Here is a 25,563-nt window from a genome sequence, read left to right on the forward strand (position 1 = left end):
GATTGGTCGAGTAGAATTGTACTCTGGTTGTAGTGTCTTTTCTATTTGTCGTATTGACCGGTCTGTATTTTATTTTTCTTTTTGATAATCGACGCCCGTAGTACATATTTGGAAAACCGCAGAACTCTAATTTTCAACCCACAACTACAAAAACTGAACACGGAGGATCATTCAACTGTCAAAACCGGGCAAATTTGGTTCTTTGGGTGGTTTCGAGAGTGATTTTGCATTTTCTAGAAATTGAAAAAAATAATTTAATAAAAAATTCATAACTAATTTATTTCAAATTCAAAAAATATTAAGTTGGTACCAAAAGTTTTCTAAAAATGTAGGTTATTTCAAACAACCGTCATGTTTTGTTTTTTAAAAAAAGTAGAAGTGCACTCAATTAGGTTCCCCTAGAAAAACAAAATGAAAAATAATTTGATAATCAAGACAGTCAGTAGTCGCAAATGCGTCCATATCTTAGGGCTTTTCAACAATCTTATTTACCCTTATGCAGAAATGTAGAAAATGGAACCGACTTCAGACGAGAATGCACCCCGAAGCCAATTGTCAAAATGAATTGGGCACCATGAGCCAATAAAAACTACTTCCTCTGTCCCAAATTATAGATCATTTTGACTTTTCTACATTCTTAAATATTGTTATGCATCTAGATATAGGGTATATCTAAGTATATAATAAAATCTATAAATTAAAAAATTAAAACGATCTATAATTTGAAACGGAGGGAGTAGCTTGCACCAGCTCCTCCCTCCTGTATTAACAGGTCTATCAACTTCGTGCAAATAACAATAAAATTGTTATCCCCTATACATGCCCCGCGTCCAGTGATGGAGGAACGCCACGGTGCCATTCTGGATAGAACAAGGGAGACGAGAGACTCTGTTCTACGGAGCCACTCTTTTTTTTTACAAAGGTAATTGGATATTTATAATATTTCATCGTACAAAAGCAAAAGGAAGCTATTCTGCCAAATATTCCAGCTGAAGGTATTTTCATCGAACAAGGTAGAGCCATAACCATTTTGGCACGAGCCAAATCTGAAATCCCTGTCAAACAGGCTCCAAGCGAATGTAGGAGCCGAGCATGACGCGTTGAGCCATTTGATTACTTGTCACTTTCTCGGAGTATCAATTACCTGTGCCGCTGACATGTGAAACCAACGGAGTCATTGACACTCGAAGTGTCAGTTATGTGTGTCGCTGACATATAGGACCACTTCAGTCACTAACAGAGTAACAGTGGACTCATGTCATTAAGAGTGACAAATAATCGATTAATCCTTGGAAATCACAGAATGAGATTATTCTATTCATTCGATTATTCAACAAAAGTCCTGGATACATCAATGTCTGAAGACCGAAGGGTGTATTTACAGCTTAGCCTTCAACTCGCCCTTGTCCCAGCTTGGCAGTTTCACACAGCCTCTCGGGCTCCGAAGTTCGCTTCACTCACGTCCCACCACCGCGGCCTTGACCCTCCTCCCCAGCTCCTTCCTGCACCAGAGATCATATGAAGCCAATAAGAATCAGATCACGTCGCACCAATGGCGCTCTCGAAATACCGTGTGTGCAGTGGCCGTACCGGAGCAGCTGCCTGTCGAAGGAGGAGGCGGAGAGGAGGCCTCTGTTCTCCTCTGCGCGCCTGATGAGGTAGGGGATGATCTGCTCCACCGGCCCGTACGGCAGGTACTTGCTGACCTGGAACCCGGCGTTGCGGAGGCTCAGCGACAGCCCGTCCGCCATGCCCATCAGCTGCGCGAACTGCAGGTTGCGGTCTCCCTTCGGGATCCCCAGCTCCTGCGCGTGCGCCGCCGCGAGTTGGCCTGGGAAGAAGGATCACGCAGGAGTTTGATCAGTTGGGTTCGGTGCTCGGCAAAGCATGGAGAAAGAAGAGGAAAAGCTTGTTCTGGATTTTTACCTGACTCGACGTTGTGGGTGGCGAGCATAACGGAGGCAGAGCCGCGGCGGACGCGGTCGAGGAGGAAGGCGGCGCATCCGTTGTAGCAGTCGTGGGTGTCCTGGATGCTGCCGTGGATCGGCGACGGCACGCCGAGGGAGGCAGCGAGCCGGGTCTCCCGGGTCAGGTACGCGCCGCGCACGACCTTGAGCCCCAGGCGCACGCGCTCCCGCTCCGCGGCGCGCACCATGGCCTCAAGCCGGTCACGCGCGTCGCGGAGGTACGCCTGGATGGTGCCGTGCACGATGGGGCGCTCGCCGTCCGCCGAGCGGGCCTCGCCGTTGACCGCCAGCGCGCCGACGAGCGTGAAGTAGTCGATGGCCGGCTGCACGGTGGCGTACTCGGCGTCCACCAGCAGCGGGATGCCGTGCTCCACGCACCGCGCGCACACCGCCAGCAGCCGCTCGTGCGCGAGCTCCAGCTCGCGCTCCTCCTCCGCCGTCAGCGCCGGCGGCTCCGACGCGGTGAGGTACAGCGGGCTCGAGTCCGACAGGATCGGGAACGAGTGCGCCTTCCACGGCAGGCTGAAGGACGGGTGCTTCTTCTGCCACCGCAGCAGGTCGCTCGTCTTCTCCAGCAGCGCGATCGGGCACAGCGCCGTGATCTTGATGCACACGCTCGCCTGCGGACGTCAGCAGGAAAGACGAGTCAGTCTTAATTAAGCCTGATTGATTACATATACTGCAAGTAGTAACTCTTTGAGGGTTAACCCGGAATCTTTGAGGTTATGCGCTGTTAAAGCAGTGATTAGGACTGTCTAAATAAGGATTCCGATGGAGTCGTGTGGGGTTTTTGATGTGAGAGTTTGAGCTGGGAACGAGCGGTTGGGACAGGGCAGGAGTGACATGCTAAAATCAGGTGCTAGTTTTCAGGGCCCACGAGCAGTGACCGAATCAACACCCAGCTAGACGGGCGGGCGATTCACTAGGCAAGTCTACTCCCAGAAGATTCCCACGGAATCCGGGGGTCCACTCGCGCGGGCGGCAGCCGGCAGGCGGCACCGAAGATTCCGTCCGACGTGGCATCCTCCTGTCCCACCGCCACGCAAGCCCGCGGAGAAAAAGGAAGGAAACAGGACGGCGACTCACCGAGCCCGGCGGCAGCGAGGCGGCGACGTCGACGGCGGCGATGAACCCGGCGGCGTTGCGGTCGCACGCGTCGCCGTCCTCGGCGTCCTCGATCCCGTAGTCAAGGATCCCGCCCATGCCGCCGCGCCACAGCCGGCGCACGACGGCCGCGGCCTCGTCCGCGGTCTCGCCCGCGCAGAAGTGCTTGTATGCGGTGGCCCTCGCCGCGGCCCGGCCCAGCGCGCTGCCGGCCACCGCCGGCGACCGCAGCGCCGCGGTCGCGGCGTCGACCAGGGGCCCCACGGACAGCGCCTGCAGCGCGGCGAGCGTGCGCACCAGCGCCGACGTCGGCTCCCCGGCGAACAGCCGCCCGGTGTCCTCGAACTGCAGCACCCTACCGCCGGTCCTCTCGGACGTCGACGACGCCGGCGTCACCGACGGCAACGACGGCTCCGCGGTGGCGGCGACCGCCTCCGGGAGCTTGGCGGCGGCGAAGGTGGACAGCGCGCGCTTCGAGACGCGGGAGGCGATGGCCATGGAAGGACGGACCTTGCCGGATCGAACGCGAGGGAACGCAAGCGTAGCGAAGGAAGCTTTCCTGGCGACAGGGAAGAAGACGCTTGTGTGCAAACAAAGTACCCAGGCACGCACAGGCAGGCAGAGGACACAAACGCAATGGAGATGCGAATTCAGCCCGGGACGCAGCGACGACTTATATAAACGAGAAAGAAAAGGCGGCTGTTTTCGTCAAGGTCCTCGAGGAAAGCTAACAGGTTTAGGTGAATCCAAGATTGGAGAGCCGAGGGGGCTCGGGCGCTCTGCTCCTCTTTTATAGAAGGATCCCGACGTGAGGTGGAGCTCCCGGAGGGTGGCCGTGAAGAAACCGGAGATGAGCTGGAAATCAGGGTGGAGCGAAAACGGAAACGAGGCGATGAGTCAGCGCGTGAGGCCGCGGGTGCAACGGGCGCGGGCGGGACAGCTCGCGCGCCGCATGGCGGCATGGGCGGGCTCAGCTCACGCCTAAGATCGGTCGGACGGCGGGTTGCCGTGGGGATTTCGACTTCTGACTCGGATCCTGCGTGGAGGCAGATCACCGCAGCTGCCCTTTTCAGTCCTCACGCCTCTCCCGCCCACCACCACCACCAACAACAAACGTTACAACGACACCGATCATGTGAGGCGATCGATCGCCATTAGGGCAGCGAGATCCCTCTCGGTGACCGTGACCACCCGTATCCTGATAGAAATCATCTCACCGTTCGTACGCTGCCTGGATCCAGCACCGTGCCCGCCGCGACACTGACAGCCAGAGACAGCAGCGGCCTTCGTGCAGGCAGCAGCAGACGGCCCACGGCTCTGCATGCTACAGCGTGACAACAAAAACGCGGCCGGGTTGCTGTTGCTGCTGTTAGGAGCTGACGCGGCTCTGTTAGCGAGGGTAGGCTGGTACAATTGCACCAACACTACGTCGGCCGGCCGGGGATTAATAATTCAACGCCTGATCAATGTGGGTGTCGCCGACTGATCTCGCCGCGTGATGATCATGCGGGCAACGTGGTCTGACTAAGCTGTGCGGGGGCGGGAACATTCAGAAAAGTCAGATTTTGACTGGGGGTATATACTGGGAATATCTTGGATTTTTTTCCCCCAGTGAAGTAAGGTTGTTTTCCTTGGATCTAATGGCTGTGGTTGCTCAAGACTGTGCTACCATGCACAATTCCGATGGCGGTGATTTAAAAGGTATCTTTCTCTTGCCTCCCTTTCGTTCCTCGATACCATTCGAAATTCAATGTGGGAATGATAAGGCTGGGGTGCAAACAATTGATGTGGACTAGTTAAATGGAAATAAATAGTAACATCACTATGTGGATAAGAGCTATAGCCAATGGTGAAAACGTCACAACCAATTCACATGAAAGGGATCATCATTTTATTTACGTGACTGGCCAGAGAAACCGTGGGAGAGGATCAATATTTCAAAATGGATTAATGGAATGGATATGGTATACTATGTCGATTGACTTCGCGTGGATGGAGTAAGAGAGCAGCAAACAAAACGAAACATGACAAAATAAAAAAAAATTGAATCGCGTCATTTTCATCAAGATGTTCCACAACATAGGTTCACTAGTGCTTTGATCATAGAATCATGCTCCACTTGAATCCTAAGTTTTTAAAGTGCAACATCGTAATCGTGTGGCCTGGTGGTTTGTTTTCTTCCCCATGGCTTTGCCATCGCAACCCGTCCCATCTCCGATAGAATTTCCTCTAAATTACCCGGCAACATCCTGTTCTTAACCTCGCCGCCACAAGATTCTCATGGCGTGCCCATTCCCATGGAACTGGAGCTTGGTTCTTCTCTGAAATGCGTAGATTGGTTCTTACAGGGCCTGTCTACCGGATGCTTGGGTGTTGTACCTGCCTTTAGCACTCGATTTTTTAACCGGGTTCAGATTTAATCTTCTTTTTCCATTTTATCTCTTTTCCATCCCCTCCTCATCCGCTAGCCCCCGGCCCCTGACTCCCACGACGGCAGCGCGAGCACGCTCGCCCCCGCGCACAACCGCTTCCCTCCTAACTCCGGTGGCGTCCCCGCCGCCCTCCACCGCAATTCGGCCCTAAACCCTATCCCGACGTTTCTCCTACCCCGATCATCTTCTTCCTCAAATTCGTTCGTGCTCCCCCGCCGCCGTCGCTAACCAGTTGAAGCTCGACGCCCTCGCTGCCTCCACCGCCCAACCGGAGGTCCACCACCACTCGGCTCCGGTGGCGCCTCGCCGCCGTCTCGACCGCCACCACCGCCGGCCGGCGAGCCACTCCAGAGCTCCCTCTACACCTAGAGGCTACAGGTAACCCCTACCTCGAACCCTAACTTGCTGAAGATGAAGAAGAAGATGGTCCTGGATCTCAACAAGAAGCTGCTATGGCATGAAATCGTTGAGCAGCTAAAATCTGAGTGTGGAGAGGAGTAGAAACACTCAAGTGTGATTTAGCAATCCCCTTCCTATATATACCCGTGGCGATGCACAAGATTTCAATTAGTTAACCGGAATTCATCGCTTGTATTACCAACTTACCACCAGATCCGCAAAAAAGGGTGTGCGTCGGACTAGCGGCGTACTCGTCGCACGGGGTCTGCGGACAACTACTGTGTGGGCACGGGCGCACGGCCCAGGACGGCCGACCAGCCGGCGATCACTCCAGAACAGTAGCAGCTTGCGATGCAGGCGGGAGGGGAGACCACCTGCGCACGGCGCGACTGCCGACTGGCCGTGCCACAGACCGCCGGCCGGGACCCCCCGCGCGCGCGTAGCTGGATCGCGCATGGACATGGACCGCTCTCTGCTCTGATCAGCCAGCCGAGGCTCCAAAAAGGCACCGGGGAACCTGCCCCACCAACCCGGTGCCATTACTCCGCGCGTGATCTGAGCCGTCCGCGGCCCATCCGCGCCGTACCCGCGCAACCCAGTCACCACTCACCATCCCCTGACAGGCACGCCTGGCCCACCGCTCCCAAATGACGGCGCACAGCCGCGCGGCCGTCGCATCGCATCAGAAAAGGGGTCCCGTGAGCCGTGCGGTCTCGCCGATGGCTACCCCGTCTGGGCGGCTGGGCCCCGATTAGCGCGCGCACTAATTAAACAACTACTACGTCAACACAAAAACGAGGATCACACGCATGCCCTCCTGAATGAAATAATGCGGTTGATGGGTGCGAGAACGAGCAAAGGGACAAGAGAGGCCGGCGTCCGGCGAGCTGTAGCTGCTTCTCCATCATCTGCCGTCGCCATCGCCGATCCCGATCCCGCTCGCTATCTGCCAGCCTGCCACCGACTTCTCCATCAGCAATTAGTGCATGCTAACCCATGGATCAGACTGAGGGGGTGTTTGGATAAAGTTTAGCACGTGTCACATCGGATGTTTGATACTAATTAGGAGTATTAAACATTAGCTAATTATAAAATTAATTGCACGGATGGAGTCTAATTCGCGAGACGAATCTATTAAGCCTAATTAGTTCATGATTTGACAATGTGGTGCTACAGTAACCATTTGTTAATGATGGATTAATTAGGCTTCAGAGATTCGTCTCGCGAATTAGCATAGGGTTCTGCAATTAGTTTTATAATTAGCTCATGCTTAGTCCTCCTAATTAGCATCCGAACATCTGATATGATACTGCTAAAGTTTAGCACCTACTATCAAAACACCTTTATGGTCAGGACGTGACGCTGTGTAGCCTCAATCCTGCGCTAAAAACTTATGACCACTTGGGCAATTCGATCGATTAGGTTAATCGATTAACTCCGTGGCTCTGACGCGATCGTGAAACATCTGCACTAAACCCCGCGGGGCTAGTGGGCAAATAATGGGATAAAGAAGCTTATCTATCCAGCCCATACGTCCATGTGAGCCATCATCAAGGCAACAAACCCTATCCTGCTCCTGCCCCCCCGCGCCCGCGAGAGTCCGGCCAAGCGACTCGTGGTAGCTCCGAGTCCCCGCCGGCGACAGCGACGCGGGTAGCTTAGCTTTCAGCTGCGCTGCTGCAGCCGGCCAGGCCAGGCGTAACCGCGCCGCGCGCCGAGCGGTTAGGTTTCCTTCCCCGTCGGGCGCACGGCGGCGGGGGTTGCAGTCAAGCGTTTTCGGCACGGCGGATGCATGTGGCGTGTTCGACTGGGTTTTTCGCCGCCCGTCTCCGGCGTCGGCGAGGATTATTCGACGGCAACCAACCCCGGCGAGGATTTTCTAAAGTTGAGGATGGACGGCACGGCACGGCACCGCCGGAAGCTTCGGACGCCGCTTTCATCCGAGGAAGATGGGGGAGCAGAGCAGGGCTGAACCGCGCGTCAGGGGTCACGTCGGTCTGTGGCGTGGCCGCGGACGCCAGCGCTGATGCTGTGGCGCACGAGACGGAAAGCGACTCCGGGTTTGTCACACACGGCCGACGGCCGAGTCCGTTGGGCCGGGCTTTTAAGTTTTATCTAACTCGGGCCTCTTTGAAACAGTAGTACACAAACAAGCAGGCCGAAAATTATTTAAAAAAAAAGCAGGCCGAAGCAAGGGACGGCCTACTGGGCCTACTTGCCGGACAAAAGAAAAGGCGCTATCACTGATGCCGCTGCTAGACATGTACAAACATATTCAACCATTCATTCGTTCTGGTTTCGCTGGGCAGCCAATTACACTCACAAGTTACAGGTGATAGCTACCACATGAGATGTTGGCATAGAACTAGTAGCAGCTCATCTGTGTCTGGACGAAAGTGCGCAGAAGATTAAATGGAGTTGCTGTAGGATTGCAGAATGCAGAGGCAGGAGGGTTCAGAAGCATGGCCTGACCGGGGGATCTGGCCTGGTCAATAAGGCCAAGCCCGGGTCAAGAGTCTCAAGACTGCAGATGGTCCAACCTGTCCTTGTCAGCTAATGGCAACCCAGAACCCACCCATCCATGATCCATCCCTAAATGCTTGTCCCTCTCCTGGAATCACCAGATGCTTGTCACGCCACCAACGCCGAAAGTGAGCAGAGTGCAGAGAGAGGCAGAGAGCTGCTCGTTTTGCAGATCCGACCTCCCCAGAAACACAAATTCCCCAGATCCATGTCCTTGCACTGCACTGCTAACAAGAAAGGTGCAGCTGGATGCAACTCCGAAACCGAACAAGCCTACCTCGATGCCTCTGCAAAAGAAACATCTTCGGACTGGCAACTTTAAGCAAGTTTGAATTTCTCCTTCAGGGACCCAAGGTGGCACTATCAGTATCAGGCTTGCACCCAGAATTTGAAGTGAAGAATAATACCACTAAATATGTAGGGATGCTGCAAGTCAAACAAGCAAAAAATGAACAAACAAGAACCAGCAAATTGTAGCACTGTGTTTACTTGTACTCCTGTTCAGGTTCTATGAACATGGTAAAGCACCACATAAATGTCAAACCTACAAGGGCAACCACAGCCAGCAGATACACCAGTCTGCCAACCGATGCAGGAATTGAAATGGGCATGGCAGGTGGCGCCAAAAGATGGAATTTCATCATGGTACAATTTTGCCAGTTCGAAAGTACCTCTACTTCAGAACTTCTGAAGCAATCATCAGTTGCATGAAGATTGAAACAAAGATCTTAGTTCCACAAAGCTGAATCAGAACAAAAGGAGATGCACTTGCAACCAAAACAGACTAGAGATCCCCAGAATGTTTTTACACAAAGGAAAAAATGGCTACATGGTCTCTTTATGCTCTTGTTCTTTCAGTCTCAGAACTGGCTCATACATTTGTGTATTCTCTGGTGGACTACAGCAATGATTCATGCCCTCCCTTGGTTGCTAAAAGCTAAAACTACTACTATGAACTACAAGCATCCTCCATCCTTATGAACAGGGTTATTTTTCTTTTTATCTCAAAAAAATTAACATGGTCAAAACTAATGGGAAGATTCTTATCTTTTGAGTCTCAAGAGTTATTCCGCTGCTTATTCACATGCTATACTCTTCCCATGGGAGAAAACGGAGGGTTCATGACAATAGATGGAGGTGCTTTTTCATTCCTGCTCTTTGGTTTCTTTTTCTCCTTGGTCGTGACTGAGTCAATTAACTGCTTCACTTCCTCCTTCAGAAGCATCTTCAGCGAGCTGGAGTATAGCTTGTTCTTGAATTTTTCGATACCAATGTCTGAAGAAGCTTCAGAACAGTGAAGCAAAGAGATGCAGATAGAAAACGCCTGCAACGCTGATAGTCGTGCATGAAAATCCACCGAGAAATGTCCATTCCCATCCGCCTTCATCAAAAGGGCAGGGAGAACTTCTTTGTTACCCTGTTCCAACAATTGCAGCATATAAATTAAAGATGGCATTTGGTTGAACATAGCTTTAGAATGTAATCGTGAATATTGCGTATACAAATAAAGTCAGTAAATACTTTGCTGCAAAGCTTTTCAAGGCAGGATCAAACAAGAAACAACTACCCTATTAGCTTTAAATGTGGAGGCTAGAACTTTATTATTAATAAAGCTTCCTTCATCTAAAAAATAACTTGAAATGCATCTATGGATAGGGCACTTGATATGTTAGCTGATCTTTAAATGTCACAGGCAGCCATTTGCGGAAACATGAATAGATTGACACACAAAGTCTTACTTTCTTTCATTACATTTAGTTGTCCCTTCACAGCTCAAAATACAAAGCAGTAATAACTATTTATCTGTTAAAAGAGAAAATAATCAGGTGTACCTGAGCAAATAGCTCCATAGGAACTTTACTTTCATTCATCACAGAATCAGCCCAGTAACTATCATATGCATTATCAAGGACAACAATTGGGCAAGACATGTCCCATCCACCACAATCACAGGCCCCACCAGACTTCAGGCGGTCAAGTAATGGTGACGGACTGGCTTCATCATCCCTTGGCAGCCCATGCGCACCACCTGCTGTAACCGCTTTGATACTACCAGGTAATGATCCAGCTCTCAGTTGTTTCGATTTTGTTTTATGAAATGGCACCTGGATCACGACAGCAGCAACCTCCAAATGAGGATGAAGATCTTCTCGGGACCAAAGGCAAGATGTTGATAGATCTGAGTCATTCCTTGTAGTATTTTGTCGCTGCATCAGATCATTTCTGTCTCGGGTAGAGATGGAATTGTTGACAACATTGCAGAATGATGGTCGAACGGAATCGGTACATTGAATTCTCTCAACAGCAGAACTCCGTCTTGCATGAGCAATGTCATACAAAACAAATTCCGTGGTGGCTGAGTTATTCAAAATACCATCTTCTTCAACATTAGAGTACAAATAGGAAGACACGTGCATCTGGCCTACAATTGGTGGTAGACAACCACGCCTATCCTTTGAGGCCCTTCCCACAGTGCTTGCTCGCTTGCCACTGCTATGGAAAGTATAAATCCAATTCAGTTCATTCCCAGCTTTCCACGTGTTAGCATATATTGATTCTTCTGGGCCCTTGGTACAAAACTCAAAACCGAAAGCACCATTATTTGGATCCAATTTAATAACAGCATGAAGATGAGTTGGCGATGAACTGGCAGTCAATTGCTGGGCTTCCCCATTTGTCTGGCAATCAGGTGTGAGGCTTTGCTCCATCCTTGAGATATCACTTAACAAGGATTTGCGTAATACTCTACCTTTTCCTCCAAATGGTGTATTACTAGATTTTGCATCTTCTGTTTCCATCAGAGAAGGAGAAGGGTTCCGTTGAGACTTCGACTTCATGATAGGATCAAGTATTTTCTTGAACGGACTAGATCGAGCCTTTTTGTTGCCAACACATTCTGATGAACATGTAGCATCAAAAACACCCACCTTCGTTGACAAGGACTTGGGCAGATTACTTGCATCTCTTTCATCAGGACAAACACCAACTGACTGTTGGCAATTTGATCTTGCAACTTCAGTACAGCTGCCTTCTAGCAAATGAGGGGCTGCATTTGTGCATGAACCTTTGGCGGTATCTTCTTCAAGTGAAATCTCCAGGAAACTGTCTACTGCACCATTTTTCAACAAATTGCAGTCTCTGCGTGGCCTTTCAACCGTTAAATCATCCTCAGGGATCTCATGGAGTGAAAGTTTCAGAAACTCTCTGGAAGCTTGATGAATTGTCCCCATAGAAGACCTTGTATTGCATGAATAGCTTCGCTGCGGAAAGAAGCAAGCACCACTTGTGCTAGGCTGAGAGGACGAATTAACAACCTCAAAGGACAAAAATGTGTCTTTATTGCTCGAATAATTTATTTTCCTCCTCCCTTGGAGATTCCTAAGTCTGCTAACCTCACTGGAACTCTGATACATAGAGCCGCGCTTGTGCATGATGCTATCTTCCGGATTTGCATCTCGATATCTTGAAGGCAAACTTTTGCAGTGGAAATTAGGGACCCTGTCAAGGCATGGTTCTCTGAATTTTTCATCTCTGCATTTCAATTGGTGAAATCTGCTTGTTTCTGTGTCTCTGCTCGTACTCTCGGTTTCTTCACTGATTGATTTCATGCTTTCCTTGGATGCACTTAGACGAGAACGATTCCCCATAGAGGAAACCTGCAAACCAAATCACAAATATAGTTAGCTAATTTGGTCCAAAATCTACACTTCTTTTGTAGTACGATGCAGTTTTTCATAGCAATGCAAATAGAAGAGACAGAATCACAGAGCCTTTTTTTTTGTCTGTAAGCCGGTCATAAAATAGCTAGTGCCTAGCAGGATGCTGCTCTGGAACATCAAACAAAAAGGTCAAACTTCGAGATGGTTGCCACCTGTTTGTGCAGAAAAGCTACTAGTACTAGATGACACATACACTCCTAGTAGTTTACAAGTGAAGTGTTCTCATCAGAACAGAAAATGGGGGAACGCATTATGTATCATCCATCCACATTTTCTCTCACTAAATGGTAAACAGAACAGTCTTATATTCCCCATAGACACAATATATAAGCTTTCCCACCCTTAAGACTAGATTCAACATCCATTAAAACTGAACTCTTCAATCCCACATAAATCTGAGCATTTCCGCGACCCAATGAATCCAACCATCCGAAGAGGCAGACCCTCCTCCAGGAACTCCAAATACTCACTCCCGCATCAAATCCCAATATCCAATCAATAGACCCGCCGCATTTCTTGAGACGACGCAGGGATTTTCACCAAGAAAACGAACCCAACCTTGGCCAATCTCCCGCGCCCAAATCCCCACCCAATGCACCCCAACATTAACACAGCAAAGTAGCAGAAAGACAGGAGTTCGAAATCGAAGCAACTCGAGACCAGTCGCAGAAACAGAGTGGAGCAATCCCATTACCTCGCTGAGCACCAGATCAACGCAGCAGAGCAGCAGGCGAGGTGGATCCCTCGCGCCTCTCACTCCCCGTCTCCCGCGCGAGAGCGAAACCAAAAATGCATTTGAGGTGGGGCGAGTGGGTGGGTGCGCTCGCTGACCTACTCTCCCCTCGGCGGCTGAACAAATGAATGAGCTAGTCTCTGGTGTCCGAACTCCGAAATCTCCTTCCGCGTCTGCAGGGTGCGAGCGCGGAATAGCACGAGCTAGAGGGACCGGAGCGTAAGATTTCCTGGAAGCATGGTACGGTGCCCAGATTATAGCATAGTTTAGGCGCTTTGGAACAGCGCTTTTGCGTATCCCGCTGCTAATTAAGGCCGCCTCATGATTAGTAAATTAATTAGTGCGTCGCAGTAATTACCATGGGAGCGTAAGCATCGGGGCGAGCGCCGTTCCCGGAGGACACAGAGGCCTGAGTGAGTGAGAGACTGTTTGATGACTGATGAGAGGGTTCGAGAACATGCACGGTGTGCTCCGTTTCTCAATCTTTGATTCGACTGCTCGTACACGCGGCGTCGTGTACTGTACATGCGTGGTATCATACGTACACGCCCTCTGGTCTCCCGCGTAGCGTAAGCACGCAGTACGGACCCTCCCCCGGTCCCCAGGCAACTGGAAGCAAAACGGCGTCTCACGTAGCTGCGGCTAGCTCGCTTCAGAGCTCGGGGTCAGAGAGGTTTGCAGTGCAGGACACGAGACGTGCGCCCGCAATCTGGAACATGTGACGTGGTAGACGATGTGTTTCTCTCCGGCTTTGCGGAATCATTGGAACACGTCCCCGTGTTTGCCTATGTGGGTCTCTGCGAATATGGAGGATTGGAGGGAATCCGACGCTTTGGCGGAGCTAGGTATTGGCAAGGTGGGCCACGGCTCTCCGTTGTCTACGCAGATTTCTAAACCCTGATATGCAGTGCAAGTTCCTGAGTTATAACGCTGTCGGGGATAGATCCTAGAAGGAAGAAGATGAACTTCTACTATGATTTCCTGTAATCCTACTAGAACTCGTACCTGGTAATTCTACTATGATTCCTCCTTATAACCGACTAATAATCTCACCCCCTTAGTATATAAAGGAGGTCAGGGGTACCTAGATCGGCAGAACCACCTCAAGCCTAGACCAACATAGGCTCAACTCATACCTCAACACGCGCAGGGCACGATATACGACACCCCAAACAGGATGTAGGGTGTTACGCTACTCTAACGGTCCAGACCTGTATAAATCCGTGTCTTGTGTCCTCGCTTTTATCTTCAAATTTCAGGTCCGGCAATCCCCCACCGATCAATCTACTATCTCAAGATACCCCTTGGTAAGTTGCCGGGTATAAAACACCAACACACGCATATCAAGATTCAAACTTTATAATCTTTAACCAATAATTTGACTACTAATTTTTTAATTTGATTATTAATTTTTTATTTTTGTAATGTAAACTTTACATGGTTGAATTCGTAATGAAATATACTCTCTGCAATGATTATAACTTTATAACCAAAAACAATATAGTGTAAGATAAATGAATGGTCAAAATGCTATTTATAGGACCGTGCCAAGTCATATCATGCCTTATAAATATAGATGGAGAGAGTAGCAGGTCAAGTTATGCCTGTTTAGCAAGCCCACGTTACCATAAAATCTCCTTGCAGTAAGCACAGCAAGTAGCACGCCGGCACACAATCCATTGGAAATCTCCATTTTGACTCTTTGCACTACATTCTTTTCTTCATCAACGTCCAACCTTACAGGTGCTAGTCTGCTTGACGTCTTTCCATTTTTTCCGATACGGCTTTCCTCTCGCTAACTGCCACTCTCTACGACCGATGCGTGCCCGTCGCTGGCCTTCACCCTTCCACCGCTCCGAGCTCGCGCCGACCTCCACCCTTCCACCGGATAGCTGAGATAACTGTGTAACAACCGGATAGCTCCGCCACCAACCAAAGGGTGCAGCTCGGTTGAGGTCGATCTCGCCGAGCGCCACTGACACATGGGGAGGCAGGCACCGCACGTGACCGATTTGAGTGGGGACAGGCAGCTTTGGGCGCCGTGGGGTTCCGCTTGGTAATCCTACCGTGTTTTTTCTTTTGTTTTTCTTTCTGGCGCCCTGCTTATCCTGCCCACCCCCATCTGCCTCTCTGACCCTTTTGCCGTCCTGTGTTCGCCGTTCAGTGCTACTCCTACATCGCATATTCGCATGTCACGTACAAAGCTCATGCGCTACGAATCGAACCGGCTATTCCTCGTTGCTTTCGCCTCGCGATCACGCTCGATATGGTCTCCTTTGGCTACTCCAGTTCCAGACGATTCAAACAAAAGCGAGGCACGTTGCGCTCCCTTCCGAAAGCATCATCAACGACCTGCATCTGCAGTTCTGCACTGCGTGCATGATGCGTGCTGGATGCGCTTTACCCCACACAAACGAGGCCACAAGAACACGAGCCGAGTAACTAAAAACAAAGCATCACGGGCGCTTGGAGGCCATCATCGCTTTTGTCGCCAGGATTCCTAACCCGATCCACGGATCACAAGCCCGGCTCGTACTAAAGCTTGCCGTCCTCATGCTAATTGAGTACACTAATTAACCATATGCTCAGTTATTCACCTTCCAATGCTTTATTGACCGAAAGGCAGAGTACTGGGTAGCAAGATGCATGACTATGCTCGATCGAAACTAGTACGCGTCGCCGTTGTACACATCAAACTCGAGTCCTCGAACAGTCGAACTATCCTCCGGTGAGCATTCTGAGCGCAGTTCGCCGACAAAGTCATGTGCCTCGCATGCCGTCTACTACTCTACTCCAATCTTTGCCAAAATCTTCGATTCCTCCGTCCTCCCGAACCTTCACGTGCGCTGCGTGTGTTTCTTAGAGGACGCGCGCGATGGATTCATTTTCAGATCAAAGAAAGGCGCGGCGCTTGCAAATAACTGGGCCTGCGGCCGTCCGCCTGGATTGGGGAAGGCCCAAGCCCGTGTTCGCTCACATTGAAAAGGATCCGATCCAAGAGCCTACTAATTTGTATGGGCCGAGCTGCTTCGAGTACGCACGTCTCTCGGCTGCGGGCGGGCTGCGGCCTTCTTTTGGTGGGCGGACGTTGCGCCGTGTCAGTATCAGTATCGCACCGATGCGCGTACGCGGATACAGCATTTTCTCAAAAATCCTGATACACGGATATGTTTCAGCATTTTTTAATGAATGAATAATAATGGATAACAAAGTTCATAGTAATACTTGCATTTATAGAGAACGTTGCCTCCACGACGTCGGCATGAAAAAGGACGCGGAAGCGCCGAACCTGCTTGGATATTCCCAGGAGCCCCAAATCCCAAACCACCCCGGCCGCCACGCTGAAACACCGTCTCATACGCCACGGAATTTCCAAGTTCCCATTCAAGTTTCTCGCGACCTTTTTTTCCCCCTCAGTCCACTACGTACCACGCGTTGAAGTCGATCCCCATGCCATGGAAGCTTCCAAATGCGCGTCTCCCTCGTACAGGTCGTACACCGGCAGGCGTCAGCTAGCAGTAGTAGTACTATATAAACACACGGCCACGGCCACCATGTTCTGCAGCAACGTACGTAGCAGCAATCGAGAAAAGCACAGTGCTACTGATCTGAGAAGCTGCTTCTACTGCTACTAGCCATCTCTGCAAGCTCACCGCCCGGTGATCCATCAGCAAGCGAGGAAGCAGATCGAGGACATGGTTGCCGCGCCGCCGTCGTCGTCGCCGAGCGAGTTCGGCTCGCTGTTCGCCGCGTTCGACAAGGACGCCGACGGCAGGATCTCGGCGGCCGAGCTGCGGCTCTGCATGGGGGCGGCGTTGGGCGAGGACGTGGCGGCCGAGGACGCCGAGGCGCTGGTGGCCTCGGCGGACGCGGACGGCGACGGGCTGCTGGACGGGGACGAGTTCGCGCGCCTGGTGCGCGCGCAGGCGGGGGACGGGGATGACGAGGAGGAGGAGAGGCGCAGGGGGCTCGAGGCGGCGTTCGGCATGTACGCGGCGGAGGGCGAGGGGGCGCGGATGCGCATCACGCCCGCCAGCCTGAAGCGGATGCTCGGCAGGCTCGGCGCGCACCGGGAGGTCGACGACTGCCGCGCCATGATCCGCAGGTTCGACCTCGACGGCGACGGGGTGCTCAGCTTCGACGAGTTCGAGATCATGATGAGCGCCTGAATTGAAGAGGGGATCCCATGGACGGATTGCGCTTCCTCTTGCCGGCTATATACAGTCTGTAGATGCTGCTGATTGGTGTAATGGCGATGTAGGCTGTTCTTGCACATAGTTCATTCATTCATTCATTCATTCATTTGTTAGAAGTTAGAACTAGACTAGATGGTGCCCCGCTTCGCTAGCTGCGGGAGGCCAAATTGCCAACTCCCTTCTCTTGAAAGCAATTGTCATTGTCAACTCCCTTGGGTTCCTCTTTACCATAGTTTTTCAATCATTGCAAACAAAAAAAGTGACAAAGATAACTGTAACAAAATGAGAAAGTACGCTTGCGACCCCCATCGGTGTCCAACAAGTCGGTCTGGCCGGACATCAGGAACGGGCTCATCAGAATGAATTGTTCGTGGGAGAAAAAATGTTACGGGAGTAAAAATTCAGAACTTGCTCACCTGAGTCGAGAAATGTTCGTTCATCGTGGGGTGGTGTGGGTCGACGGAGAAGAAGAAAGCCCACGTCAGCGTTGGAGGAACATGGTGGGGTGACAGCCCAACAAACGCTGGGGACATGTTTCTCTTCGGAATTGTTTGCAGCCCAACAGCGCTGAGAGAGAGATAATCTGCAAATGAAATAGTGAGCACACAAAGAATTTGCTGTCACCGAGAAAACAGTTTCTCAAGAATCTGAAACATATTTTCTAAAGCGGAACATTTTTTATGAAGCTAGAATTTTTTTCCTTGAACGGAACATTTATTTTCTTCAACAAGATATTCCAATCTCGACATTCCCACATTGAACTGACGAATGTGCAAAATATTTCTCGGACGCACTAGAACCAGCCGCATGTTCCTTAGGTGGCACATCAAACATTCAAACTTGTCTTTCTCTTTTGGCAATGCATTCGGAGCTTGAGGCCGGCAAACTGCATCGGCATGCCATGACTGGATGCTGTTTTCAATCATTGCTCCAATAATTGTTCTCCACCTAAACTCTGCACTGCACCACGGGGAGATACTACAAGGGAAGAAAATCTCTGGCGCATTTCTACATCGAGCAGCATATCTTGCATGCAGATTTCGCCATCGATCTGTCATCTATGGCTGGACTTGAATAAGGCCCAGTATATATATAGTAACTGCAACAAAATAAAATCCTTTTTATAGCAGTAATTAAATCCGTTTTAATCCACCAACCGAAAAAGCGTGATCTACCCACACACATCGATCCAAGCCCAACCATCCCGCCGCCGGGGTCGCCTGCATTGAAGAAGAGCGCCGTCACGATCTGCTGACTGCTGCTGCTGTTATTCGTGTCGTCACCGCGTCCTCGCTTTTTCAGGCGTGCACGCTTTTCGGCTGCACGCACGCACACGTACGCGTCGCAGGCCCTCATCAGGCGCCGTCACATCCCATCCCATCCCATCCCATCCCATCCGTTACAAGTGCGCAGGCTCGCGAGTTGCTTCTCCAGTTCTCCTCCTCCTTCCTGCCGGACCGTCCGGCCTCCTCTCTTGTCCGTTCCTGCGCTCTCGGGTTCCTCTAGCGCCGCGCCATGGCGCCTCGGCGGCGCCGGGCGTGGCCTGCGGCTGCTGCCGTCGTTACGGCCGTGGTCACCGCGGCGGCGGCCGTCGTCTTCGCGGCCCAGGCCGCGGACATGGTCCAGGAGAGGCTGACGGTGGGCATGACGATCGTCGCCGACGCCGCGTTCACGGGGGCAGGCAAGTCCGCGTCGCGCGTCCGTTTTATTACTCCCCTTCTTTCCCGTGGCGATGTCCGATGTTTGTGTGCCAGCCCGCGACGTCATCCGCTGCGTTTCCTTCCTTTCTACTGCTCACAGTGTGCCTCGACGGGAGCCCGCCGGCGTACCACCTGCACCGCGGCTCCGGCGCCGGCGCGCGCAGCTGGCTGCTCCAGTTCGAGGGCGGCGGCTGGTGCAACGACGTGCGGTCGTGCGCCGAGAGGGCCGGGACGCGCCGAGGGTCCACCCACCTCATGACCAAGGTCGAGGTCTTCTCCGGCATCCTCAGCAACCTCCCGGCCATGAATCCAGGTACGAGCTCAGTCACCAATCTTCTCACCTCCCCTCTGAAATTTGAATTTTACTTTGAAACTAGAGAAAGTAAACTTCAGATTGCTGAGTCCCTATGCCCCCATGCATTCATGTTTGGACGTGATCGAGCGTAAACTGTCTTGCCAAGTTGCCATTCACTCGAGATCTCTTGCTTAGCTAATTCGTCGGCAGCAATCAACGCATGCTCCCCTTCATGATTGAACAGCTTGCTTTTGCAAAAGGTGACAGCGATGCGGCAATCGCAGATTCACAAACGGGTAGGTAGCACGAACAGTTCTGCTTTAATCTAGGTCCGTGCATTTCCCTCTCGCGAATTCAAGCTCATGATCCTACACAAATCATTTCGTGGGGTGGCTGGCATAAGATGCACAGTGCCTCTGCTTCTGGCCCACGTACATCTGTTTCAGGCCCACGTACATCTGTTTCAGGCCCACCGCAAAATTCTTCCGGTTCAGGAGAGCTGAATGCAAATTTGGACTCATTTATAAAATGTAAAACTCCAATCATGATCATGAATCTTCTAGTAGCCATTCCTACATATAAAGTTTCTTCTAGGGGCTTCAGGTGTACTCTACAGTTAATAGCTAGCATGTCTGCCACTTTTGATTTCTTTTGTCACAGCTCAAGTCTTCATCCTTTTGTAGATTTATTTTATTTTCTGTTGCCACATAGTGACAGGCCTACTTTACAGATAAACTTTATGCTTTCCAGTTTAGCTTGAAATTCTTTTATTTGCAGAAATGTGAATTATCAAAGCTTTTCATCATATTTGGCAAAATTAGGCATGCATGTTAACACCATGTTAGCAAAAATGTTGAACAGATTTTTACAACTGGAACCGTGTGAAGCTACGTTATTGCGATGGTGGGTCCTTCTCGGGTGATTCAGCATACATAAATGACGTATGGTTCTCAAGCTGACATAAACCAAGCCCTAAGTTACCATGTGTAATTTTTTTTTGAAACGAAAAAAATAATTACACATGAGTTTTCTAAAGTCTGCGGCATTTTGCTCACTGTTTGGTGTTTGCCATTTTTCAGTCCTCAGTCCTCTACTTCAGAGGTCAGAGAATATGGGATGCTATTATCACTGACCTACTACAGAAGGGACTAGCGAAAGCTGAAAATGTATTTTCTCCAAAAATATTGATTGTTTCACTAAGTGTAAATCTGAAATTCACTTCTTTTATGCTTTCAAATCTTGGGTTTGCGTACTTCAGGTACTGCTCTCAGGTTGTTCAGCAGGAGGCCTAGCTACATTCTTCCACTGCGACAGCCTCAAGGAGCGTCTTGGAGGAGCTACCACGGTGAAATGCCTGAGTGATGCGGGATTTTTCCTTGATCTGTAACATTGGAGGCCTAGCAAAACAAAAATTCATTATAGCTACCTGTTTATTGGAGCAAATATGTAAAAGAACTCTGATGTCCATTTTTTTCCAGGAATGATATTTCTGGCATCAACAATATAAGGCAATTCTTTAGCAGCCTAGTCTCCGTGCAGGTTTGTGACTTTCAATCTTCACTGGCTCTTGTCAAATTGTATTTGAGAATATTCAATAAATGTGTCATAGCATGAGCTGTTCTGTAGGGAGTTCAGAAGAATTTGAACAAAGATTGCCAGAATTCAACAGACTATCCATACCTGGTATATGTTCTTGAGATTCTTAGTTTCCCTTCAGGATACTAACTGAAATGTGGCAAGTCTAGGTCTAATCCTTGTTAACTATCTATGCAGTGTTTTTTTCCGCAATATGCACTTCCATACATTAGAACCCCATATTTCATCTTGAATTCAGCTTATGACGTGTATCAGGTAAAAAAAGGACTTGAATAAATTCTTTTTACTTGAAATAAACTGGTACTATTTTCAGCAGAGTGACAAGTAACAATGCTGGTTTGAACTTCCTTGGACAGTTCCATCACATTTTCGTGCCACCTTCATCTGATCCTAGGGGACAGTGGAGCCGCTGTAAGATGGATCCTGGTGCATGCAGCACATCCCAAATTGCAACCCTCCAAGGTTACCATTCTATCAATCAAGTTTTTGCCTTCAGGAAATTCAGTCTAAACTGTTTTCCTCAGAGTGTCCAGATTCAAATTACATTGAACAAACATGTTTGAGGTTCTTGATTGATGCTATTGCCTTCAGGCCAATATTCAGATTTTGAATTTGTTTGCAGGACTGAGAAATGCAATGTTGACATCTCTGAAACAGATTGAAGGCGAACCAGAGGCAGGGATGTTCATAAACTCTTGCTTTGCACATTGCCAGAGTGAGCTGCAAGACACATGGTTTGCACCAGATTCCCCAATGATACATGATAGGGTAATTGTAATTTACAAGATCAAAGCTGTATGCATAACTGAAAGTACATTTTCTTATTAGCCATAGATGGAGCTTTGGTTAACATGATAGAGTTTCAGAAAATTGCAGAGGTGATAGGCGATTGGTACTTTGAAAGAGATGCTGCCAAGGAGATTGACTGTGCCTATCCTTGTGATTCAACTTGTCACAACCTTATACCATCTGATCAGGTTGGTTTCTTACGATAAAAGTGTTTTGAACAAAACAACACCACTGTTTTAGTAGCTCTTCAAGCAAAAAAGAGGAACTGATACATAATGCCTCATTGATTATAGGAATTGAGGATGTATTAGAAGTTTGCAGATGATTATGCTCACTTCTGATCATACTAAACAACGTTACAAAGTAAGTGCAGTTCACTGCAGAATCAACATATTATATTGCATCAGGTATCAGGTGAATTGTGAAAAATAAAAACTAGTTCATATTCTACTTGCCTTTTACGCATTAAAGACCATCCATTATTTGTCCCTATCTTGATATGCATCAATAAAGATTCAAAACACGATGAAATATCAAAGAACCATGTTGCAGCCTAATCAAGACAAATATCTGTCTTGCACTAAAAGTATTCCTTACTTCCTCTCTGTGCAGGATGGAATCTCAGGTGCTCAAAGTGGACACCAATTCTGCAGCATTAGAATTTGTCGACAAATGATTATTTACATGTGTATATTGCTCATTGCATTACAATTCATTTGACAAGAATGAATAAAATTCATTCGCCATACCAGTTTACTAGTCAATGATACACGGGCTGTAGCATGACGTGTGGCCCTGATTTCTCCACCAAATTCAATTTTGGGCTTTAAGATGGCAACCCGAACTACTAAATTAATCAATTTGCGTGGCAATGACGTGGTGTGCCAGGAAATTTTTGGCCGTGACGGATTTTGGCAAGTTTTTTTTTTGCCATAAAAACAGCAGCACCTGCTGCTGCTTCGTTTTGGAGGTTTATCCTCATTTGGGGTTACGTCGCTTTGACAAGAGAAAGAAAACATGGGCTGGAGGGATTATGAAAGCACGAGAAGGTGTTGCTGTATATTGTTGACTTGTCGATTATTAGATGCGTAGAGCTCTTGGATATGCATGCTGGTAATATTACAGTATCAATATTATTTTTGTGACAAAAAACTTCAGAATAATTTGGTACTTTTAAATACGAATATAATATACCAATTTTGTATCCAAATCTTATATATTCATAGAGTACTTGTTGATCAAAGACTTTTCCTAACGACAAAAGTGATGTTATCATATTCGTCAGGGGCAGATCTTAGTTGAGACCCAAGGTGGGCAATGCCTCCCCTGCCCTAATGTAATCTTCATTGAATAAACAGTAATTTTGCTACTGTTCCTGGGTGTTGGAAGCTTAATTATCTGAACTGCCCCTCTTGTTGGATGAAGCTCCGCCTCTGGTATTCGTATTTAAAAATACTTATGATTATAACATTGTATCATATAAACAAAACATTAATAGAGTAATGGTTGTCAAACCTTTGTCCTAACGAAACGAAATGTGACTATTTTACAACTGAAGTCCTAGATATGGGTAAATGAAACAATGCTTGCTCGTGGGCTGTGACTGTATATTACAAACAAGGAGTTTGATTATATGCTTCTTAGGACTTAACTTGCGCTGCTTCCATGGTTGATGCATCATCTCTCCACTGCCCTTCTATCTTACAAGTTGCACTAATGTTAACATACTTTTTATGCCAGCTTAAATGGCATTAGAGCAGAATATATCATTCCACCAAATGTTAAATCGGACTGATTTGCTCTTGGTTGAAACTAACCACATGTAAATTAGACTAAACAAACAAACGCATCTTATGCGAGATACTCCCTCCGTCCCAAATTACTATTCGTTTTGGCTTTTCTAGGTATATAGCTTTTGCTATGTATCTAGACATAATATATATTTTGGTGCATAGTAAAAGCTATGTATTTAGAAAAGCCAAAACGAATAGTAATTTGGGACGGAGAGAGTACAAAGTCTAATGTTATAATGTTTCAATTGGTTTTGCAAGATGCACATGTTTCAACTAGCTAGGCCAGTACTGAACAACAACAACTTAACAAGATCAAGCTAATCTCAGTTATCCTACACCTAGCTTAACCTGACATCAAGGGAAGAAGTCTTGAAGACACCCATCTTGCCGCCTACGGACAATCACTCTGATCAATGGCGGGGAAGAACCAGAAGGAGTCACCGGTGGTTAACTGGCCTGGCCGCTGCGGCACCGTCTTCCTCATCACCAACTGATCATCATCCAGTCCAGCTCCGAGCCGCGATTCCGTCCAGAACCAAGGTTGCTCACCTCCATCACCACAAAAGTTCAGGCCCATGTGCAGGACCGTCGACCTCCACGGCTGGCGCACCACCAAAACCGTGCCAGGCGAGCGGCCCGCGGCGGCCGACGCCGGCACGACCGCGGAGCACCCACGGCCCAGCAGCAACACATTGTCGCCGAGGCCACTCGCGGGCGTGCGCACCCACAGCCTGGCGTCCCAGTTGAGTCTGTAGAGCCCGAGGCGCTTGTGGTGATCGTCCGAGACCACGAGGAGGACGTGGCCGAGCGACTCGACAAGGTAGTGGCGCCACCTGATCTCCCCCTGCGGGAGCGCGAACGACGCGTCCCGGCGCTCGACCCTGGGCTCCGCGGCGGCGAGGTCGGCGCGCCAGACCTTCCTCCGCTCGTCCATGAGGTACACCGTGGCTCCGACGGAGACGAGGTCGCTGCAGGCCGTGTCGAAGCGGAACCCCTGGGCGCGCAGCGTGGCCCAGTCCCCGCCGAGGGCGGGGCGGCAGTACTTGACGACCCTGTCCGTGGCGACCACGAGGAAGCACGCCGGGTCGGCGAGCGAGGCCGTCATGACGGCGTGGAAGCCCTCGGCGGGGTCCTGCCCGAACGGCCACGACACGACCACCTCCGCCGCGGTGATGGGGTTGAGGACCACGAGCCGGCGCGGCGGGTCCGAGGCGGCAAGGACGAGCCACCCGCCGCGGCTCGCGACGTAGCGGTAGGACGCCGGGACCGGGTACGCGTAGGACCTCCCGCCGGGGATGTCATAGAAGACTCGGCGCTGCGGGGCGCCGGGGGCGGCCGGGGCGGGTCCGCTCGCGGCGGGCGGTGGGAGCATGAGCCACGGGAAGGGCGGGGGCGCCCGGCCGATGAGGCGGCAGGAGCGGCGCCAGGCGCGATTGACGACGCGGTGGGCGAGGTGGTCGGCGAAGCGGATGTGGGGCGCCAGCGCGGCGATGATGTCGTCGCCCTTCAGGCGGTCGGGGCGATCCCTAGCGCTCCCGGGGTTGGGCGGCGGCGCCGCCGCCATCACCGCGCGGCGCGACGGCGGGGTCCGCATGGAACACGATGCGGCGGCGATTTCGACGGGCTTCGTCTCCGCGCCGGTCTTCGAGCCGCTCGTGCGTGCGTGCCCTCTTTTATTCGCGCGGCGGTGCCGGCAGATGATGGGGCACCTGCATCGCGGCGTCGGCTATGGCTCTCCCAGCATTAACTGATTTCGATCTGTAGATATGCAAGGCCTAGGTTGCGGATACGCTGGGGATTAATGCATGCTGGGCTGCCTCTATATATACGTTTAAAACGCGGATATTTTCTCCGATCCAGCTGGATTTTCGTGGAAATTCTGGGGAATTCCTGTAAATTTCGTGGATTGCGTTGCCAGTGGGGGCATGTTGTTATGATTTGTGAAACTCTGATTTGATTGGTGGCTGGAATCTTGACCCAAATCATACCATTACATGTCGCACAGTTCGCTGCATGGACCCAATCAGGTGGCGTGCATCTGGCATTGATCGAGCCAATTAAGCTGTGGACACATGCCAATTTTTTCCCTTATTTGGGAAATTATTGAAATCTACTACTACTAGTATTCACTTGCATTCATTAGCTGAGGAAATTTTGAACCGTTACATACCATTCACACTAAGGCATTATAAACTTAAAATAACCTTTATTGTGTTCTAGAAACAAAACACTAGTAGAGAATTGGGCTTTAATCCCGGTTGGTAGGGTGCAAATATCCCGAAAATGCATCCGGGATAAACCAACCGGGACAAAGGGG

The 25,563-nt window shown here is 50.1% G+C and overlaps 5 protein-coding genes across 10 annotated transcripts; 2 read left to right on the plus strand and 3 right to left on the minus strand.

The window, feature by feature from the left end:
* Positions 1 to 1,282: 1,282 nt before the first annotated feature.
* On the minus strand, positions 1,283 to 4,098 carry LOC117840454 (proline dehydrogenase 2, mitochondrial). Its single transcript, XM_034720962.2, has 4 exons — positions 3,054 to 4,098; positions 1,927 to 2,587; positions 1,591 to 1,831; positions 1,283 to 1,502 (listed from the first exon to the last, which is right to left on the minus strand). The coding sequence occupies exons 1-4, from the start codon at positions 3,567 to 3,569 to the stop codon at positions 1,454 to 1,456; spliced, it is 1,467 nt and encodes a 488-aa protein (XP_034576853.1). The 5' UTR covers positions 3,570 to 4,098; the 3' UTR covers positions 1,283 to 1,453.
* A 5,090-nt stretch (positions 4,099 to 9,188) lies between these two features.
* Positions 9,189 to 13,033, minus strand: LOC117840651 (uncharacterized). Its single transcript, XM_034721166.2, has 3 exons — positions 12,839 to 13,033; positions 10,258 to 12,081; positions 9,189 to 9,842 (listed from the first exon to the last, which is right to left on the minus strand). The coding sequence occupies exons 2-3, from the start codon at positions 12,070 to 12,072 to the stop codon at positions 9,513 to 9,515; spliced, it is 2,145 nt and encodes a 714-aa protein (XP_034577057.2). The 5' UTR covers positions 12,073 to 12,081; positions 12,839 to 13,033; the 3' UTR covers positions 9,189 to 9,512.
* A 3,388-nt stretch (positions 13,034 to 16,421) lies between these two features.
* Positions 16,422 to 17,280, plus strand: LOC117839941 (putative calcium-binding protein CML19). Its single transcript, XM_034720380.2, has one exon. The coding sequence runs from the start codon at positions 16,573 to 16,575 to the stop codon at positions 17,044 to 17,046; it is 474 nt and encodes a 157-aa protein (XP_034576271.1). The 5' UTR covers positions 16,422 to 16,572; the 3' UTR covers positions 17,047 to 17,280.
* A 1,082-nt stretch (positions 17,281 to 18,362) lies between these two features.
* Positions 18,363 to 22,358, plus strand: LOC117835976 (pectin acetylesterase 9). 6 transcript variants are annotated; one of them, XM_034715317.2, is made up of 13 exons: positions 18,390 to 18,754; positions 18,874 to 19,086; positions 19,930 to 20,009; positions 20,148 to 20,234; positions 20,327 to 20,451; positions 20,547 to 20,607; positions 20,695 to 20,751; positions 20,842 to 20,919; positions 21,021 to 21,126; positions 21,287 to 21,432; positions 21,531 to 21,641; positions 21,747 to 21,860; positions 22,066 to 22,204. In XM_034715317.2, exons 1-12 carry the CDS (start codon positions 18,589 to 18,591, stop codon positions 21,762 to 21,764), a joined length of 1,248 nt encoding a protein of 415 aa, XP_034571208.1. In that variant the 5' UTR covers positions 18,390 to 18,588; the 3' UTR covers positions 21,765 to 21,860; positions 22,066 to 22,204. The 6 variants fall into 6 exon arrangements, with proteins under 6 accessions (XP_072147028.1, XP_072147027.1, XP_034571209.1 ...); XM_034715316.2 differs by having other exon boundaries at positions 18,394 to 18,754; positions 21,747 to 21,816; XM_072290926.1 differs by lacking the exon at positions 21,747 to 21,860 and having other exon boundaries at positions 18,377 to 18,754; positions 21,541 to 21,641.
* Positions 22,359 to 23,494: 1,136 nt separating this feature from the next.
* On the minus strand, positions 23,495 to 25,119 carry LOC117835608 (uncharacterized). The gene has a single exon (XM_034714959.2). It carries the CDS (start codon positions 24,838 to 24,840, stop codon positions 23,638 to 23,640), a length of 1,203 nt encoding a protein of 400 aa, XP_034570850.2. The 5' UTR covers positions 24,841 to 25,119; the 3' UTR covers positions 23,495 to 23,637.
* Positions 25,120 to 25,563: the final 444 nt, after the last annotated feature.

The sequence above is a fragment of the Setaria viridis genome, chromosome 9, assembly GCF_005286985.2.
Source record: "Setaria viridis chromosome 9, Setaria_viridis_v4.0, whole genome shotgun sequence".
In the NCBI taxonomy this organism is placed as follows: Eukaryota; Viridiplantae; Streptophyta; class Magnoliopsida; order Poales; family Poaceae; genus Setaria; species Setaria viridis.